This window comes from Xenopus tropicalis, chromosome 5 (genome assembly GCF_000004195.4).
Source record: "Xenopus tropicalis strain Nigerian chromosome 5, UCB_Xtro_10.0, whole genome shotgun sequence".
In the NCBI taxonomy this organism is placed as follows: Eukaryota; Metazoa; Chordata; class Amphibia; order Anura; family Pipidae; genus Xenopus; species Xenopus tropicalis.
This window is the reverse complement of record NC_030681.2, coordinates 78,922,020-78,944,078: the sequence shown is the minus strand read 5'-3', so window position 1 is coordinate 78,944,078 and position 22,059 is coordinate 78,922,020. Positions and strand designations below refer to the sequence as shown.

At 38.3% G+C, this 22,059-nt stretch overlaps 1 protein-coding gene across 1 annotated transcript in view; it reads right to left on the bottom strand.

The window, feature by feature from the left end:
* pdss2 (decaprenyl diphosphate synthase subunit 2) overlaps positions 1–22,059 on the bottom strand; it is a 114,501-nt gene that overhangs the window by 44,347 nt on the left and 48,095 nt on the right. Inside the window, 1 exon segment of the mRNA NM_001008169.1 lies at positions 18,124–18,258. Within this exon segment, the coding sequence (NP_001008170.1) occupies positions 18,124–18,258 (135 nt within the window).

The window sequence follows — 22,059 nt, the reverse complement described above, 5'->3', positions numbered from 1 at the left end:
ATATACCTTTGCAAGTTAAAAATTTTAACATGCCATATTCATTTTCGCTCAGCAGTAGTCTTATGGATAACGAGGGGAATTTAATTTTTAATTGATGAGTTATGAGTAGTTGTGAATTCTTATTATATACACCTATCCTTTAATAGAGCAATTAATCACAGATGTACTGCATTAGCAGAATTACTTAATTAGTATAATAACTTAGTTCAAAAGTTTCTGAAACAATGGCTTAAGCTGCAAAGCAGGAATGACTGCAAGCAAGGTCACCTGAAAATACAATGCAATATGGTATGATGGAGAAACTTAGATTTTATACTGTGGAATATAAACTGCAGTCAGAACCTTGTGCATCTTCTAATTCTCTGGCATTACTCTGAGGTTTCTCCTGCAGAAAACCAGTTTTGTAGCAATCCAATCTCACATAATTCTTATCATGATCTTAAAAATTAAGCCATACTGGGCAATTTAATTTATTCTACAATGTGATATGAGTGGAGGAAATGAACTGTACTGCTCAATGCTGGGTTCCTATTGCACAGCCAATCATTACAAGCAAAATAGATTATGAAAGCAGAAAATAAGTTGGCCAAAATTGTAAAGTAGAATTAAATATAAGCTAAACTGAGCTCAATTAACCCCTTTAAAACTATACAAAAACTGTTCTAGTTCCTAGTAGGAGCAGCATGTCACAAACCAGGTGCACTTCGGGTAACAAAATGTAACAACTAATCTTTATTCAACTTTTCAGCTCCAACTTAAGCCTTTATTAGGTACCAGATGAAGGCTCAAGTTTGAGCCAAAACATTGAATAACGATCAAACACAACCAGCACCAAGGGTCTTGTGGTTCAAATAAATATTAGTGTACTGTACCGTAAAAAAGGTCCACAAGTTTGGTCAAGTTTACCTCTCTCCCCCCTCCTATCTCTCCTGTAATCTGAGCTGAAAGCTGTTCTGTGCTGCCTGGAAGTAAAGTCAGACCAAGCTAAAATGGCAGCTGCTATCAAACAGAAAGCATTCTGCTGAATAAATAACATGCATTTTCTTCTCCTTTACATATATTTATTAGGGCAAACATCTTGAATAACTAGAGCCTTACTAATAAAAGAAAAAAAACACAATACTGTAAGAATCTGTAAAATAATTAACCCTGTCTCTGAAGCAAAATTCAGGGGCAAAGAATATATACGATAACATGGTGGTGTTCATGTTGCCAATGGGAAGTGATTTCTCAGAGAGTATATTCATATCTATTTGGTATATCAGAAAGACAGCTGATCAACATTAAAGAGAGTTGCTCTGGGCAAAAGAAGCAAAGCTATCAATAAGGAATACCAATGAAAGCACTGTGTTCTGTTGCTTCAGACTCCACTTTCTGTCTTTGCAGTGCAGATAGCAATACAAATGGGATTCCCTGGTGCTAAGCTTTGAAAGGAGCAGCTAATTCAGGCAACGGCTCATTTCCTCACTTGAAGGGAAACATCAATATCCAGAGGAGATCAGCTCCACCTCCATGACCCAGCTATTCAGACAGAACTGTGACTATACCATTAGTTTACTTAATAAGCTTTTAATGAACGGCTAGAAAATTCCAGCACAAATACCAAGTGACACAAAACAAGGTACAAAACTCATAAATTCATCATCATTCTTTCTCTTACAAACAAGATAAAGTTGGTATTTCCTTACAGGTTTATAATTAAGTATGCTGTGTATGTACGTACATACACACACACATACACATATACAGCCAACGTTACGTTTCGGTCCCCAACGGGACCTTTCACAAGGCCTTGAGAAAGGTCCCGATGGGGACCGAAACGTAACGTTGGCTGTTCATGCGTTTTTAATACACAATTGATTGTTTTTGGAATATAACTCGATGTTGCTGGTCTTTTTTTGGATATTTAAATCATTTACCTTGCATCCGAGCTAAGAGCTGAAGCAGAGTGCCACCCTGGGTTCGCTATATATGTATATATATATGTATATGTGTATATATATGTATATGTGTATATATATGTATATGTGTATATATATGTATATGTGTATATATATGTATATGTGTATATATATATATATATGTATATGTGTATATATATATATATGTATATGTGTATATATATATAAAAACAGTCTGAGGAGAGCTGGCACTCACGTTTAGGTAAACAATGATCGCCTGGGTGCAGTATCAAATGTTCAGGAAACATTGCATAGGAAAGAATATCGCACTCACAGGTCTTAATTGAAGAAAATGTTGGTTTATTCTCACAGCATACAACTGACGTTTTGGCTGCCTCCGCAGCCTTTCTCAAAGTGTATATATATATGTATATGTGTATATGTATATGTGTATATGTATATGCAGTGCATATATTCAATGAAATACCTTGTATTTAAAGGGATTCTGTCATGATTTTTATGGTGTACTTTTTTTTTCTAAATTACACTGTTTACAAATAATTCACTCTACCGTTTAAATTTTTATTTTTGAACCAACAATTTTTATTTTTTTTGTGATATTGGTGTGTAGGTGCCACCTCAATGCATTATGTCTGAGCTTTCAGTTGGAGCCAGCGCTACACATTAGAACTGCTTTCAGGTAACCTATTGTTTCTCCTACTCCTATGTAACTGGAGGAGTCCCAAGCAGGGCAGGATTTGGATTTCTTACTGTTGAGTGCTATTCTGATATCTACTGGGAGCTGCTATCTTGCTGCCTTCCCATTGTTCTGCTGCTGGGAGGGGGTTGATATCACTTCAACTTGCAGCTCAGGAGTAAAGTGTCACTGAAGTTTATCAGAGCACAGGTCACATGGCTGTAGCACCCTGGGAAATGAAGAATATGGCTAGCCCCATGTGAAATTTCAACATTAAATTTAAAAAAATCTGTGTTTTTAAAAAACAGATTTCAATGCAGGATTCTGCTGGAGAAGCTCTATTAACTGATGTGTTTTGAGAAAAAACATTTTTTCCCATGACAGTATAACTTTAAAAAAAACAATAACAAAAAAACAGTGATAACAGTAAGGAGGAAATATCATGATATTTCTAAAGTAACCGTAAATATATAATAATAGATATATAGTAATATATACCATGGACTTACAGCATCTGAAAATGATTTTGAGACAAAGTGGAGGAACTAAAAGACTAACATGTCAGCATTTCTGTCTCTTGTTATGTTTTTAACCAGTGTGCTGCCCTATAAGGGGCACTATGTGTATAAAATCATTTTTCAGAGGGATTTGTGAAAAAAAAGATGTCAAAGTTCTGCTTTAAATCATATATTTTTCCCACAAATAGTGTTGTCCAGTACCATAACTATATGGACAGTAAGGAAGCAACTGCTAAGAGCCCTAGAAAAGTTGGGAGCCGGAAAGTATAAAAACAATGTGTAATTTACACTGTAAATACTGCAGCCTTTTAAGAAGTATATTCCTTACCTCAGCTGAAGAAAGCAATACGGCTGCTCCTACTGAAATGTGTAAATTCAAATAGGCGGATTAGGAATGTTTTGTCCATGGACAAGGTTACTATAGAAAACAGATCTAACCTATAATGGACATAGAACATAAGAAAGGATAAAAGTGGATAGAAGTGCAAGAGCCGTAAGGAGCACAAAAGTTTACCTTTTAGTGTTCAATTCTGTCTGGGGTCCGAGTGCACTTCTATATCTTGTCACGGATAAATTCAGCACAAGGTACAGAACACAGCGTTAGTGAACACAAGGAAGCCTTGGTAGGAATAGAACCCCACTTTATACATACAGAACTGCCACAGTCCAAAATCGAGTACAGAGACCTGCAGCAATTCTGCTAACTACAGGGCAGATGGCAAAAAACAAGGCAGATTGTACCTTTTTTTTTTTTAATACTTATCCTGCAGGAAGTAAATAACCCCTATAACATCTTCCATGCTTATCAATTCACACATTCAGAGTAAAGGTATGCACAAATTATATTTCACAGAATAACTACTTAGAAAAATGTAAAATTATACATTTACCTACTGTAAACCAGTTCAACATTTATGGTTTAAGAATGCTGTAAGCTTTAAAGCATAAAGGTTTCTCCTGTGTCCTGGTTGTTCTCAAGGCAGTCTCTAAGCAGCTGGTTAAGCACCAGCAGGTCACATCTTTGCCAGTATGCCAAGTGTTGCATATTCTTTTTTAGCTATTATAAAAATATCCATGATACAAATTACTGCAAACAGGGAAACATGATGCAGAAAAAAGTGTGCATGCCAGAAGAAACCTTTTATTGTACACAGTGATGGCAAACCTGACTACAAAACTCATCCTGGAGGCATAGTAACATCTCTACTAATATGCACGTATGTGCTAGTTCTGATTTATGCATGATAACTCAAAAATATCTTCTTTAATTATAGTTTGCCTTATAACCATTAAAAGGCTCCAGTCAAGCACATCACATTTATTAGAAGCAGCATGTCAAATAGGAGTTGACAATTACTGGTTATATCAATACGCATTATGCCAGATGGTAATGAGCCATACACAAAGGGCCAGCCATCCAAAATAATCACGCCATTTTCCTCGGAAATGCTGAAGAGGTTATGGTTTATTACACAGTACTCATTAGATATACAGAGGCAGCATTAGCAATTTTTCCTTCATTCGCATTTCATTTAAGGATCTGACTTCCTCAGCTCGGTCAAGCCAGTACACAAGGTTAAAATCATTATGGCTGGCAACGAAAATAGGACTTGATTGTGAGCCTTATTAGCAGAAAAGCAAAAACTGAGGGAAAATCTCAAATTTATGAAAGAAGACAACCATCTACAATGTAAATAGTCAAAGAGTAAAATGACAGGCTATAAGGATCATGCAGAAAACAGTAGGGGATAAAATGCCCAAAAATGGTTAATGCTTTTTGTAGCGATATATTGAAAAGGCATTGCCTATATCAGAGCTAGTGATAGGCAAGCTACCACTCAAATTCCAAAGTAAGTTATTTGTCTATCTGTGTACCACTGCTGCATCTGCTTCAGCAGGTAGTAGGGAAGTGCTAATTTACACTTTCCCCAAACACACAACCCTGTGACTTTAAATCTGGAGCAACCAAAAACATGGCTGCTGACTGTACTGCAAAGGGACAGTTCCCAGTCACAGCCTGGCCCAATCAGCAGGGGGGATTGGCTTCTGACCTTGTGACCCTGCTGAAAGAGCTTTGGAGCCAAAAAGATATGAAAGTGAGGCAGATCTGATTCAGGAAGAGAGGAGAAGGAAAGCATGGACTCTGCACAGTATTACTGGAAGCTGCCTGAGGTCTCTCCATCTTTCCTGTGAGTGTTCCTGTGATCTGTACAAGTAGGGAGCTAGGGTTCCACCTGTAGAACAATCTATTATATATAGGGAACCCCATAATCAGAGCATAGGGAGTTAGTTAACCCTTCCCATTCAGCCATTTAGTGAATGGGATTAGTGCAGCAGGCCTGAGCTATTGCTAGGGTAGTAATCCCTGTAGGATAGTTAGGACTTCAGCCCTGTAGTGAGTTACCAGCGTGTACACTGGATCTGGATGTGGGATTACCCATCAGCCTCCGTGACACCTGCAGTGAATCTCCATCAGGATCCCAAGAAGCCTTTCTCTACTCCAGCATCTCAAGCTCAGTGAGGATTAAAGCTGCCAGACTGCTTCCCTGCATCTGCCCTGCCCCACAGGATCTATTCCCCTTTTACTACCACCAGGAGTTGGTGAGGTTTTACAGTTACACACCCCGGGGTGCTACAATCTGGTGTTGCAACACATAACTCTGCTACCACTACCTTCATACAAGGAGTTAACCTGTGCACACTCAAGGTTCTTAAAGTGACAAGGGACTTATTCTTACACAAAGGGGAATAGTGTCAAATATTATATGTGTTATGTTGAAACTGTTATTCACTGTTTTCATTTCATTGCATCTTGCATATATATTACAATTTATTTCATATCTATCAATTGTGTGGTTTATTTCCATTGCATTTGGTATATTAATCACTGCTGTTGCAGTTCCCAGGGAGTTGTTGCCCACTAATACATGGTTTAGCCATGGGTGGAGGCACTTAAACTTTCCAAACCCCGCAAATCTCCCACTTAGCGGAGGCTTGGGATTTTTCCTGTTTGTGCCCCAGTGTGGCCCTGGATATCAGTGCCAAGAAAGGGTTACACAAGTATAAAGTATAAGGCCATTAACAATTAGGGGGGAATTCACAAAAGTGGAGGTAGCCCTTTTTTGGAGTAAAGGTGGTGGAAAAACTGGTGGAAAACACTTTCTCCAGATTCACAAACAGAAATCCACCTAAATTGCGACTCAACCTCCACTTTTCCATTTTTGGTGAAAGAAAGACAGTTTTCAGACACTTTTGTGAATTTGTCATTTAAATGACATTTATACAATGTTTTAATAACATTTTTTCCCAACATTTCCCAACATTCCAGACATTTTTAAAATGGAGTAAATCAGTGTAGCTCTTCTGTTTTGTTTTACCCAGTCTCCAAATCACACCATTGTTAGGGGCCCATTAGGGGGTCATTAACATATTAATGGGGATTAGCAGACTATTGTTAGGGGACAAGTTTCTGTCTAACCCTAGAACAATAGGTGCAAAAAGCCTCATTAACATTTTAGAAACAAGTAAAATACTATTTTTTTTCATTTACATCTTATATATAAAAAGTTTTTACCAGACATTTGCACTGTTATGCTAGTTTTGCTTAATGAATGAGACAATAACATTTTGAGTGAATTTATTGTATACATTTTTATTTAAAGGAAAAGTAAAGCCTTCCAGGCAAATTTTAGTTTTAGCAGCAGTGCCCCCTCTTTAATCGCTTCACTGACACTTGCTGCAACTTATCTGTGCCTCTATAGCATGCCCAGAACTAGAGCTGCTTAACAGCATTGCCCCCCCCCCCCTCCTTTAGCTGTGTCCCTTCTGTTTCCAGTCACCATCTTGGTGATCAGCAAGCAGTACATACACACTGGCACCCAAACTGGGACATTGGGGTACAGGGTTGGACTGGCCCAACAGGGCACTGGATAAAAACCTGGTGGGCCATAATCCTGTTGGACCTCTTTTTTGGGCATGTTGGCTGGGCATACTAAAATTACCCTTCAGGAAATGCCCCAAAGTGAAATGAAAAATGGCAAATGATGATTTGATGGTACCAACAGATTTAGTAAGAGCTAAAAGCGAATTCATAAAAAAAATAAGGATAACATGACAAAATCTGAAAACTGTCTGTTTAAAAGACAAATTCACAAAAGTGGAGATAGATTTGTCGGATTTTCCACCTTATTCACAAATCTCTATCTCCACTTTTATTTTGTCTCAATATCACCACTTTTGTGAATTCCCCCCTTAGAGTACATTCTTTATAACTTTATCTGTATTAGAAGCATTCAAATGCAGGTGACTGGCTGACTCACAGTGGCAACAATGTGGAACACACACTAGGGGGGAGTTCACAAAGTGGAAATAGCCCTTTTTTGGAGTAAAAGTGATGAAAAAACTGGTGGAAAACACTTTCTCCATTTTCACAAACAGAAATCCGCCTATATTCCGACTCAACTGCAACTATCCCATTTTTGGTGAAAGAAAGATAGTGTACAGACACTTGTGAATTTGTTGTTTGAACAACATTTATACAACGTTTTAACAACATTTTTATCCAGTGGTTTTTCCCACCAATTTCAAAATGGAATAAAGCTCAGTGTAACTAAGCTCTTCTGTTTTGTTTATTTTCACCCATTCTCCATTACACACCTTTGGTAGGAGCTCCATTGGAGGATCATTGACATATTAATAGGGATTAGCAGACTATTGTTAAGGACCAAGTTTCTGTCTAACCCTAGAACAATAGGTGCAAAACGCCTCAACATTTTATAAACAAGTAAAACAATGATTAAAAAAAAAAGTTTCATTTGTATCTTATATATAAAAAGTTTTTACCTCACATTTGCATTGTTATGCTAGTTTTAGCTTAATGAATGAGGCAATAATAACACTTTGAGTGAATATATTGTAAACATTTTTATTTAAAAGAAAAGTAAAGCCACCCATTCAAATTTTTAGTTTTAGCATCAGTGCCCCCTCTTTAATCACTTCACTGACACTTGCCCCAATGTAATTGTGCCCCCATAGCATGTCCAAAACTACAGAGCTGCTTAACAGCATTGCTCCCCCTCACCTTTAGCTGTGCACCTTCTGTTCCCAGCCACCATCTTGGTGATCAGCAAACAGCACATGCACACTGGCACCCAAACTGGGATATTGTGGTACAGGGTTGTTCTGGCCCAACCGGTCCTAGTTCTTTTGGACCTCTTTTCACCAGGCATGTTGGTGTGTGGGCCGGATTGCTGTTGGCCAGTAATGAGTAGGGGCTAGAGAAGAAGGTATTGAAGGTATTTAGACCCTTAAATCTTGTTACAGAAGTGGAATTACACAGAAATATAGAAAAAAAAACTGAAAGCCCAGCTTGTCCTGAAAAAAATGATGTAAAGTTTCCCTGGGCAAACTAAAATTACCCTTCAGGAAATGCCCCCAAAGTGAAATGACAAATGGATATGAAATGCTAAACCCTGTAGGTAAAATCATCATTCTGAAGCTTATGAAGATGTGGGACTGGGTTTGATGGCACCAACAGATTTACTAAGATCTAAAGGCAAATTCATAAAAAAATGTTGGTAAAATGACAAAATCTGAGAACTGTATGTTCTCATGTTTAAAAGACAAATTCACAAAAGTGGAGATAGAGATTTGTGAATTAGGTGGAAAATCCGACAAATGTATCTCCACTTTATATATATATATATATATATAATCTTTGTGAGTGTCTGTTTGTCAAGGCGCAAATGTGCCTACTGATTCAAGAGGACCCTAACAGAGTCGGACTGGGCACAGGGAAAAAAAAATGGTGGCCCTGTAGCCCCCATGGTAACTGTGGGCATCAGTGTTCCAGCATCAAGGAAGAAGTGCAGTACGCAGTAGGGGGGGGGGACATCAAGTATAGCAGCTCCTGACTGGGGTGGGAGGCCTCAGGCAGCATCATCAAAGGGAAAGCTCTTTCCTGCTCAATGGCTATGTTGTTCTGGGCTGGTAGAGAAACCTAAATATAGTATGTAGTAGTGCTGGGCGGTATGACCAAAAATTTATATCACGGTATTTTTCAAAATTATATCGGTATCACGGTATTTGACGGTATTTTTTTTTCCCCATGCATGATTAGGTGACCACCCCAAACACCCGCCACCCGCACCCCCCCCACCACCCGAAACACCCCCTCACCACCCCAAACAACCCCCCATCCGCACGCAGCCCCCCCACCCCCCCATCCGCACGCACGTCCCCACCCCACCCCAAACACCCCCCATCCGCACGCACCCCCCCCACCCCAAACACCCCCCCATCCGCACACACCCCCCCACCCCACCCCACCCCAAACACCCCCCCATCCGCACACACCCCCCAACCCCACCCCAAACACCCCCCCATCCGCACACTCCCCCCCAACCCACCCCAAACACCCCCCCATCCGCACACTCCCCCCCAACCCACCCCAAACACCCCCCCATCCGCACACTCCCCCCCAACCCACCCCAAACACCCCCCCATCCGCACACTCCCCCCCAACCCACCCCAAACACCCCCCATCCGCACACACCCCCCCACCCCAAACACCCCCCATCCGCACACCCCCCCCACCCCACCCCAAACAGCCCCCCATCCCCTTCACATAAATATAACCCCCCACCCCATCACAACCCCCCCATCCCCTTCACATAAAATATAATTACTTGCCAGGCACCCCCACCCCCGACCGCTCACATTGGTATCCGACTCTGAATGCGATGGCGCTTTTGTAGAGTGTGCGCGCTGACGTCACGTGCGCGCTGACGTCACGTGCGCGCTGACGTCACGTGCGCACCCGGAAGTATTCAAGCACACCGGTATGGGGGTATGTAGAAAATGCATATCGGTTTCAAAAAAAACACCGGTGATCGGTTTTTACCGGTATACCGCCCAGCACTAGTATGTAGCATTTCTATCCTGCTTCTTTGTCTCGGTTTAGTTCTCTTTTAATAGTGTTACCAAAGTTAAAGCTTATGCTTGTTATTTTCTGGTTTTATATTAACCCCCCCCATAAAAAATATGGAAATGTTTGAAACAGATGCATTTGCATATTCCTACAAAAATAATGCAGCATACTGCATTATAAAGGTTTACTTACACTCTATGAACCAATCAAAAATCAGAATCCAACTGTAAAGAACGTGGGATGCTAAGAGGTTTTTGATTTTCCTGTCATTTTCTCAGTTTCACAGTGAAATGTAATTTGCAAAGAATATTTTGAAACAAATTGCAAGAGAGCAACACAAATTTCAATTACAAAGTGGTTTCAGTTACCTCCAGACACCAGCATCTCTCTGTATCAATATGCAGCCAGCCAAGTGTTTCCCTGAAACATATTGCATCTAATGAATGTTCATGTAACACTAGAAGTAAAGACATTGCTCTTTAAACACTAAAAGGCTGAACAATAAAATGCATTTAGGCCAAATCTGTAGAATGCATAAATGCAACAACTTTGGCAGTGAAGGTCTTGAAACTCAGTGACTCCTTGTCAAAACCATGTGATGATTAATTTAAAGGGGCCTTATGCTAACCAATGTATAGCTTTATGGAACAATGAGTGACAAAATGTCTGAGAGAATTGGGTCAGGATATTTTTTAGTGGAAATAAATCCCAACTGTATATGTGTCTATATAACTCACTGCAAGATTCTATATTATATACACACAATCACCATAAATAATGCGCACTCCATAAATGTCTTTTCTTCTGTTCAAAAAAACATTCTATCATCCATCTCCATCAACGTTTCGGTTCCGACCTTTGACCTTGACCTTTGTCAAGATTCTTTACAAAAAAACACATCAATAAAGTTACATATATAGAAAATCTTAACAAGTCCCTCCCCCTCGCTGTCACTCCCAGACAGCATAAGGGTACTTCCCCCAATCCCACAATCCCTATCAGCACTACAGCAACCCAAAAACTTGGGATAAAGGGGAAGAGCACCTCAATTCAACACCAAATTCAAAGAACACATATCTACAAGGATTATTATGCAAAATTAAAGCAGGACATATCCCATAAAAGTTAATACTGGGTCAAAAAGCAATTAAGAGAGCAATGTTTGTTCAGGTCCTTAGGTGAAATGGTAATCAACTTTCTTATCCAGAAAGGTTCACGTTGTAGGAGGAGTTATGACCTATCTCCTTCCCTCCTGGGCATGGGAACATGGTCAGTACCAATATGTTTAAAAGTAGGTAACCTACTAATCATCATTATTACTGGCGATACATTTTTTCACCCACATACGGGAAAGGCCTACTCTATTAGGCATAGACTGACATGTATCTCCCGCAATTTAGTGTATATTATCAAATGCCCATGTGGGCTGCTCTATTGCGGTAAAACATGTAGACAATTAAGGGACAGAATCAGTATGCACCGTGCAACTATCAGGGCAGCCCTGCACCCTAATCCAAAGAAGGGTGAGAAAAAAAGAGGGTAAGCAAGATATCTTTAAGCAACCAGTTGCACAGCACTGGCTTCAAGCCCAATACCCTGCTTCCTAATTACGTGTATGCCCATCGATTGTGTTTCAGATGGGGACATAGATCGGACTTTACTACAAAGAGAATCTTTTTGGACATATGAACTGAACTGTGTGGCCCCCAAAGGTTTAAATAGCTCATTATCTTTGAGCTGTTTCTTGTGAATTAACTTGTCTTATGAATGCTTAAAACAATTATGGATTTTAAGTCTGTCTATTTAATACTGTCTGTATTGTATGATTGTCGTATTAATCTATCTTTGCTTTATAAGTGTTGCTAAAGAGATACTGACACCAGAAATAAAACCTTTTTTTGCATCTATCATAACATTGTCTTTGCATGACCTTCATTTTTGCCATAAAAGTATTTGCCCAGTGCTTCTATATTACCTGTCTGATCCCCCATATTCCCCTATAAGGGGGCTGCCATATTTGTCCAGCAGGTGGCCGTTAGCATTAGAAGCTATAACCGACAGGCTGAGAAGGGACAGTCAGGTTCTCAAAACAGTCAGGTTTAGGAACCTCAAGTAAAAATTATTTACAAAAGCAAATCTCTCAGCGAAAATCAATCAACACGAGCTATAGGCAACTTTTTATGTACATTCATATTTTGAGGAGTCATTTTTTAGTGTCAGTATCACTTAAGTACCTGGCATATAAAGATATTTGTTAACAAGTATAGATAAGATAGTTGAACCATGTAAGATTGAGGGCCCCCCAATAGCCAGGATGGTAAAGTTAGTTAATAGGTTAACTTTGAATTTTAATGTGGTAACATGTCTTGCACGTGCACTTTTGTATATATGTAGATACATGTTTGAAAAAGTATCTTTTGCTGAACAGCAACTTTTCACTGCAATTTGTATATGATATTATATTACTATGTATACATGTGATTTTTAGATTGATGATCTCCACTTGCCACTTTACTATGCTGATGTCACTTAACACTGAATACTTTAAAGCACTTTTCAGCACTTTCACTTGCTTTAGGGCTTCAGAAAGTTTTAATTTTGAGTGTGACTCCAAATCCAGACCTCCATGGGTTGATAAATTTGATTTCCGTTGATAATTTTTGTGTGATTTTGTTGTCAGCACATTCAACTATGTAAAGAACGAAGTATTTAATAAGAATATTTCATTTTTGAGCAGTGTATATTATATATATATTTTTGGTTTGTCCCTGAGGAAGAGCACAGTTGGTGCTTGAAACATTGGAACTTTTTTTGTTCTAATAAATTTGTGATTTTTTTCTGCAAAGTCCCTGTGTGTGCGGCTTACTGTCTGTATATATAATGGTCTTGATAATGGTCTTAGGAGGAGACCGAAACGTTGGCCTGTTTTAACAGTATGTTTAAATAAAAGTAACGTTTTAATCTTCAAAAAATATCCTGGTGTGCACCCAATTTTTGGCATAGTATGGAACATACAGGCAGGATAGGGCAGGCAGAGTTTTCCACACACAGGAAAGGTAGGATGGCACACACAGGCAGCCTGCCTGCCCTAGGCTGCCTGTGTGTGCCATACTCTGCCTGCCCTAGGCTGCCTGTGTGCGCCGAACCTGGCAGGGGTGTTTGTTCTGGGAGTTTGTTAGCATTTGGAAATAGTCATTATATGGTCCCTAAGGTGTGTAATTATATGCTGGGGGTTGCTGTGCGATCCATAGGGGTCGAAGAGGCATAGGGATTTAAGGGTATGTCTTAATATGACATAATATAATTATACATAACATATGAATGAAGGGTGATATTCCTACAGCGAGCACCAACCATTTGAGTTTTAGTTGCACTACCACCATTAGTGTGGGTATGGTTTAAAAAGCACTTGTGATAACATGGGAGTGGTTTGAAGTGGGTGCAGTTTAAAAAAGGGGAGTGGTACTCTGGGAACTCTGTTCTGCTGACCCGTGGATTGGATAACGCATAGCCATGGAATGTGCATCATAAGCATTTCTACCAATTTTGGCCAAATCACTAGCCTTTGGCCTTGGAACACTCCTAAAATCTATTAAAACCCGATTCGCCAAATAAAATGTCATTTGCAACTTTAGCAAATTTTATCAAGAAATAAAAAACAAAGTGATATTTTTACATGTTAAGATATTGTCTTTTTACTGCAGTGGATTAAATCTTAAATAACTGAGAACAAAGGAAGGAACTCAGTATCGCTTTTTTTGGGATCTGACAGAACTAAGATGGTACAAGGTAAGTGCCTATGATTTTGATCGTGAAAGGCCTCTTGTTTTACTTTAGGGAGCATTATACATGACAGTAATTAGAAAGATTTCTGAGCAATGATCACGTTTTAAGATGACATGTATAATCTGTACTTAATTGCTCTCTTTGTGAGATCTAATCTAAATATTAATTTTACGTGTATTCCCTACAGAGAACAGAACAGCCCTTGCACAATAAGCTTGCTCACAATTTTCTATTGCTGCAAATTATGGAATACAACAAATTAATTATAACGATGTAGCGAACAGTTATGATGAAGGTACAGTAGCTTTAGTTAAAGTCTACACTTATGAGGGATAAAAGACCCCATACCTGAGACTATACTCTCATGTACATCCTTATGTAACACTATTCACAAAACTCTGCATTTATTTCTGTTTGAGTCCTCAATTTATCAATTTATAAACATGTAGCTGTTTAAATATCATTTGTCAAGCATTACTGGTGTAAAAAAAGTTTATTGTACTGCTGTAGATTTCAAATGCGCTTACTTTTGCTAGTCTGAAAACCGGTTTACCTGCTATTAAAGTGCATTGCCTTAATATTCACAAACCACAGCACAAATTCCAAACCGTAGCAACCCATATGTGTGCAAATTAAAGAAATACACAACATTTTAACCCACTGGATAGGCTATATGATTCAACAGCTTTATTTGAAGTTTGACTGGCTGGCTGCAAAAAACCCAAAAGGTGACATTATGAAAAACCTAGTTCATCTAAGATTGGAGAACGGTGGGAAGTGATATACAGAAGCATATTTTGTAACCCACATCCATCCAATACCTTCTTTTTCAGGTACCTGTGCCAACCTAACTCACTGCAAGACTCTGCATGACAACAGAAGACCAATTTGAACAGATTGTTGTCAGACCCAAAATATCAATTCCAATATATTTCTGGCGAATTTCAGGAATGTCATAAAAACCTTTGCCTTTAGCATAGCTTTGGAGTTGGTGGTAGTTTTGGAGTAGAAAGTCACATTTACCCTTTTTGGATTCAGGATGATGCCAACCGCAAATCATAAATAAACAAATAAAAAGCAAAGGGCCAAGGACAGATCCCTGCAGTACTCCACTAACACTGGTTCGATTAGAACATGTTGCATTTACCATGGCAATGGTGGATTTGGTTGTTATCAATCTATTAGGTATTTAAAAAATAACTTGGTTTAGGGCATTCCACTTTCTTATTTTAACTAATATGCTACTTTAAGGGCAACAAATATTAACATGGAAAAGCATTCATTCTTTCATCATGGCTCTCAGAATTATCTTATACAACTTTTGATGACTGGTCTGTCTAAAATGCTAACAATGTTTAGCCTGATATTACAGTGTATACCATTATAGTTTAAGGATGCTCTATAAAATTATACAGTAAATTGAAAGAACAGCATACTGAACTGCTCAGTGGCAAACACCTGGAGACCAGGGCTTAAAATTTCTACCTGATGAAATACACAAATATTTGCCAAATTTAAATGATGTACTGTAATAACACAATGGCATGATCTGTGAGTATGTGTGTTGAGGGGGGGTGCGGTTGGTATTAAATATATTGGTAATATACTTGTATAGAAGAGATTTTGTTGCATTTCCATAAGTGACAGACTGCGCCTCATTTTAACACTTTGTGAAAAGCCCATTTGGGATTGTTCCATGTGACTGAATTACTGCAGAATGGTGCCAGCTTACTATTAAATCCTTCGGTGCAATTAAGTCTTTATACAATTCGCTGCCCACCAATCCTGCTTTAGAGCTATTAAACTCTTCCCTGTCCTACTCACCATGGAGACAGCAGTATCACACAGTAAACGGACACGCAGACCTCTCCAAGCATCCCGTCAAGCCAAGACGCAGGCACGTGCAATGACTCACAGTATCCTGGCTGTGTACGTCCTTAATCTACAGTCTTTCTATAGCCCAAAATCAGAAATGCTACAATACTTTACAAAAGCTTTAAGTAGGAGTGCAGCAACCAACAGACAATTGCATTACTTTCCATTTCTCTAATGACAATATTGATAATTTAACTCTGCATGTTTGAGTAACAAAACATACCAATTGCTCTCCCTTTTACAAAACTGTATGGCTTCTAGCATGCATAAAAAGACATTTGGCTATCCATGAAAGAACATGTAAAATAGGCTTGTGATTCATGTCTGCAGAAAAAGAACATTCTAAAAGATGCCCCGTGATGGGAAAAGTAGGACCTTACAGGGAATCTAAACCCAAAAAATGAACTGGAACAAAGGGTGCATCTCTAAGCAGTTTGCATCAATTTTCTATTTTTCTTTTTAGTTTCTGGATATCTGCATTACATTAAACTGCTAATACCAGGTTTTTGGCTCAATTGGAAACCAGTAACCATGGGTTATCTGGATTCATAAAATGCGTAGACATTCACGGGTCTGGTCTGTATAAAAGACAGGTTTACAGAAGTAGAGATTTCTCTGATCTCCCACCAACTCTATTTGGTATATGCTGAAACGGTGCAGTTTTATGCAGGCACATCAGCAAGGGGTATCAGGTAAGCTATTAATAAAATTACAGGGAGGGGGGGCTAACATTTGGCACCCCCCCAGTGATTTTAACTTTCCTTCTCCTTTAATGAAGCTAATCTCTTATCTATCATCTGCATACATTCTGCATCTGAAACAAAGGCTCTCAAGGAAAGAGTGAAGAAATGTTGTATGTGCTGCCCATTAATAACCTGCAGAGCTAACTGAACTACAGATTTTAATAAGTGTAACACAGCAAGGCTTCTAAAATGAGGATGAGAAACAAATGTATTTCTCCAGTTTTTTTAAATAATGTATTTTATGATAACCTGCATTTAACAAGACAAATATCATTCTACACTTCACTGCTATCTGTACACACAAGGCATATTATAAGTGAACAGGTCTAATTCATTTGAAACAAAGTGAATTTTCTTTTTTTCTTTCCCCATTAAATTGCAGTCATTTCCGTCTCAATTTTTAAAAGTTGCCAAAATTAACATTTCCACTTTTTACTATGGAAACGAGCAATATATCTGCAAACTTCTACATTTGTACAGCGGACTTGTTGTTTGAATCCCTCTAAAGGACATTGCTTTGATGTGCATCATTTAAAATGTTTATCCCAGTAACATTTGTAATTCTTTCATTTTTGTCTTAATGGTTTGGTGTTTCTTTGCAGTGTTTCTTTATTGTACAGGTATGGAATCTATTATCCGGAATGCTTGGGACCTGGGTTTTTCTTTAAAGAGATACTGACACCAGAAATTAAACCTTTTTTTACATCTATCATAACATTGTCTTTGCATGAGCTTTGCAATTTTGGCACAAAAGTATTTGCTGATGCTTTTCCATTCCTTATCTGATCCCCCATGTTCTTCTATGAGGGGGGCTGCCATATTTGTGCAGCAGTAGGCCGTTAGCATTAGAAGCTATAACTGACAGGCTGAGAAGGGACAGTCAAGGTTGGCAAAACAGTCAGGTTTAGGAACTTCAAGCAACAATTACATACAAAACCAGCCCTAACAATGAAAAAAGATCAACATGACCTAAAGGTAACTTTTTAAGTAGATTCATAATTTGAAAAGTCATTTTTTCATGTCAGTATCACTTTAATTTCGATTATTGTACATTCAGTCTCCTAAAAAACACTTAAAGGACCAGTAACACAAAAATGTTAATAACTAATTCACCCCAAATCTGTTATAATAAATGGCAAAGCTTACCGACCCTTGGATTTTTTGAATGCTTCAGACAGAATCTTACTTTCAAAATGCAACAGGCAACTTGCATTCCCATGTAAACTGAACCAGAAGTTAGCACTGGAGGACCTTCAGCACATAAGCTTTTTAATAAGAATCACAACATTACCCCCAAAGCTGTCTGATGGAATAGAAACATAAGTTTTAACTTGATACTTTTTTATCACGCTTAGGTTCCGAAGGTCTTCTGGGGCAGGGCTAACTTGCAGTTCAGGGCACTCAAGAAATACAAGCTGTTGCCCTATGCAGCAATTTAGTAAGAAAAATTCTACCCAATGCTTTCAAAAAATCCAGGGTGGGGTTAGCTTTGCCTATTATAGCAGTTTTAGAGTGAATTAACTATTACCCATTGTTGTGTTACTGTTCCTTTAAACACAAAATAAACACAACATTTTTTAGTCTTAGTTACAAAAAATCACAAGGTAGTGTTTTATTATTATACCACCATTTACAGGGTTGGGCAAATTGATTAGGAATACAGCTTCTTTCTTACCTGGCAGAAATGCCACTAGCCAGGTCGGGCTGGAACATGTGATCTGCTGACTTACTCAGCCCAGCAGCTTTAGAGATAAGAAGCACTACAAGGCCTCGCATCTGCCGGTTGTTTCCTTTTTCATTCACAAATGTCCTGGGGAGAAACCAAGAGAATAACTGAGTGATGGATGCTGTACATCAGCAGAAGTACCAAATAGGCAGGATTTGGCTAAAGCCACTGTGTTTTTTAGCACTAAACATTCCTTCAAAATCTAATATATAATAAACTATAAGAGTAGATAAGCAGTGTCAAATTATGGCATTTTTCTGTTACATACATCTGCTGGGCATATACAAAACCAGGGCTATACAAATACATTTTATGTACACATCATGTGTTTGTTTCAGTGAGCTTTCACTTGAGACCAGTGTCCCTTTTTGCCTATGCAGCTTACCTGTTTTTGGCAATGAAAACAATAAATATGGAAATGAACTGACCAATGTATCTATAATTCGGGCAGTAACAAACTTTCTTAGTTTGTCGTAGTTTGCTATTGCTATTTTATCTTGTGATAATTTGTTGGATTTTAGAGCCAAAAAATCCAGAGAACGACAATATTGGAGGCACTGCAACCTTTTTTATATGCTTATGTGCCCTGTAATGTGCCTTCCACAGTTACACTTAAAGTACTTTGTGCTGTTGCCTAGACTAGTGATATTGACATTTTCTCAAAAAATCCATAGGAATGTGCCAGTACTACTGGGGAAGTTTAGGTATCAACTTTTTTCCCCATTTAAAAAAAATAAATAAAAAAAAAATGTCCTAGCGCCCCCACCAGCATTATCTACCTCAGACAAAACTCGGACACCCCCCCCCCTTTTAAGCTCTTGCAAGCAGGGCCCTCCCCCTAGTCTCTCCGATCCTCATCCAATGTAACCACAAACCATTTCTGTGAATTGTTTATATGTACATGTTAACTGTTATGTCTTTTGTACCCTCTATTCTGTAAAGCGCTGCGTATATTGATGGTGCTATATAAATAATAATAATATTTGCTTCTGTCAAACGCTGTACATAAGGCAGTGCTACTCAAGCAGTAATTTCATTTGTATTTGGCCTATGCAAGGATTGCACTGCCTACAGCCCAGTGTGATTAGCCTTGCCTGTAATTAGAGGTGTTGTGTAAAATAGGGTTGCCACCTGTCTAGAATTAACCAGGAGTGCCCGGTTTTCAGAAGGGCTGCCTGAGTCTAAACTACCTGTCTGGTTTTCCAAATTTTCTGCCCTTCCTTTCGGGAGGGGGAAAAATGGCAACCCTAGTCCAAAACTGCCCATACACACACCAATATAATTGCACAAAAGATTTTTGGACCAAGAGCGGACTCCAAAGTATCACCCCAATAATTTTCATACCATGACGATTGGTCGTTTATTCAATTGGACAGGTTTGAAAATTTTGGTCAGAGAACGATAAAATCTGTGCATGTATTGTGTATCTGATGGATATCCTTGGGGGACCTACAATTTCAGCCTGAATGTTAGTTTTATATTGTTGCATTCACAATCAATATCCGAGCGTTTGTCAGAAGAAGACTAAATTCTGAACGCGATGCCACCTTTAGAGTAGCTGCTACTCTGAGGGAAAGGTGAGCTACTGGAGCTGTTTTGGGGGAACTGAACTGAAAAAATAATGTGTGAAACAGCGAGTTTTGTTGAACAAACTTTTGCCTCTCACTGTTTTGGCCCATAAAGTAGCATTATTCCCGGTAGCAAGGACTGTCTACTATCTGCTGGGGTGTTAAGTGCAAGCTGCTGCTGAGAATCTTAAAAGAATCTTAAAAGGATCTTAAATGATTTTTATTTGGTTGTCTTAGATTACTTTGCCCTTATTGTGGCTGTGGGTCCTTTTTCAGTAAGATTGCATATTGTTTTCTTTATTGGGGTATCAGACATATGAAATTTAAATTTTTCTACAATTTATTAATAAGGGTCCTAAATGGCCAGTCAAAAAGGCGAAAGTTAATGGGATACAGCCCCAGATTAAAGGGCAAATCAAAAAAACATATCAAAGAAATATCCCAAACTTAACTCAAAATTTAAAAAAAAACAATAAAAAAATCACATTTTTATTCAAATATCCATATTAAAAGCATACAGTCCCCACAAGATGGATATGTACATTTTTCTGCCCAAGCTTCTGTGTTAAATAATAACATAAGCAACAATCTGTTTGGAACCCTTGTCTTCTATTTGTGTAAAAGTTACTACCACTACAACCAAAAAATTGATTCCTCCTCACAATATATTATATACATACACATAATGCACATAGTGCTGTCCTTATTACATAGCACAAGGCCATTTAAGGCTGTTGTACGATTCCTTCAGGATTCCGTTCCAATTCATTGCTGAACAGCACAGCTGTAGGAATAAATTCACAAAGAGCTGCTCCCCTGGCACATAATTAGCAGGTGTGCAGACTGCACAGTAGCATGGTACATGTGGAAGGGAAAATCCTTAAAGAGCATGTTAACTGACAGTGTTACTGGTGTCTCTCCTTTGGGAGTGCTTTGTAGCAAGAAACCCAAACTAAGGTCTGGGCCTGCTAGGTATAAATGTAGTTGGGACCAAAGGAGAACAGGGATTTTTGTTCAACTTTATTAACTGCTTGCATTACATAGATATTTTTTTAACAAAATGTGTACAGCTCATGTAAAATAAATGACATAAAACCAAATATACACACATTCAATTTGCAAAACATTTAAAGAATTTGTGGAAGTATATATGTATGTATTGGAATAAATATACGTACAATAAACTGGACAATACATTTGTGCTAGTTCAACCAACAGAGCTCAACACTGAATGCATAGTATGTAAACTATAAAGAACATACGTTTTATGATTCTATTTCTGGAACAAAAAATTAAATTCCTATTACACTTCACTTTCTAGAATTAATAAAAACTTTGTGCAAAATTAAGTATACAGGTCATCTTTTTACAAAAACGCTTACAATTTCACTTAAATAAACCTAAGAGTAAAAGTAAGAATATAACAACCTACATTCCTACCTCTCTTTTTTTTTTTTTTTTAAATAAATTACCCAAGTGTGACGTTTGCTGTATGAGAGTGTGCAGCTCAGCTTTGGGATGCAGGAGAGTAACCCCAGGCTGCGGTTTCTAAAACTGATAATGAAAAGCTAGATCTGCACAGGAATGACAAGACACCTACACAAAGACTTATTTTTCTTTCATTTCCATACTTCCCAGAATGTTTGCACTGTTGACACTGAAGTATGTCATTTCTGCCAAGCAAGTAAATGGAAAAATAAACTTCAAATATATGGAACACAGGCTCAAACAGTGAAGGGAATGGGGTAATTTGAGGTAGCTCCAACTTTCTAAACTCAGCAGCCACAAAACTAGTTACAGAAGTTATCTGATCCAGTAGCTTGGTGCAGCTAAAATGTGGGTCTAAACAGTGGGAAACCCACCAAAACTGTGGTGAATGTGGGAGGTGTGACTACTTGAAAAGCAGATAAACAGAACACACGAGGAAGAAGGAAATTAGGAATTCTTTAATAAAAAGATCTCCGCATCTCTATCCAAACTCCCATAGGGATAAAATAGCTTAGACCACACACAGATCACTGCTTTTAACACTGATATTTACTGTGATTCTCTTAAAACATATGTCAAAACCATTGGGATTAGAACAGGACAAGTGAAGGATAGTTCAAAATGAGCTGTCTATTCTATATACAGAAATGAACATTTTGCTTTACATTCTAAAAGTTTTAAAGAGAAGACAACTGCTTTCTTTATTAAAGGAAAACTAAACCCCCCCAAACAATGTTGGTCTTTATAAAAATATATTGCATAAACAAGCTCATATGTAAAACCCTGCTTCATCTAAATAAACCATTTTCATAAAAATATAATTATTAGT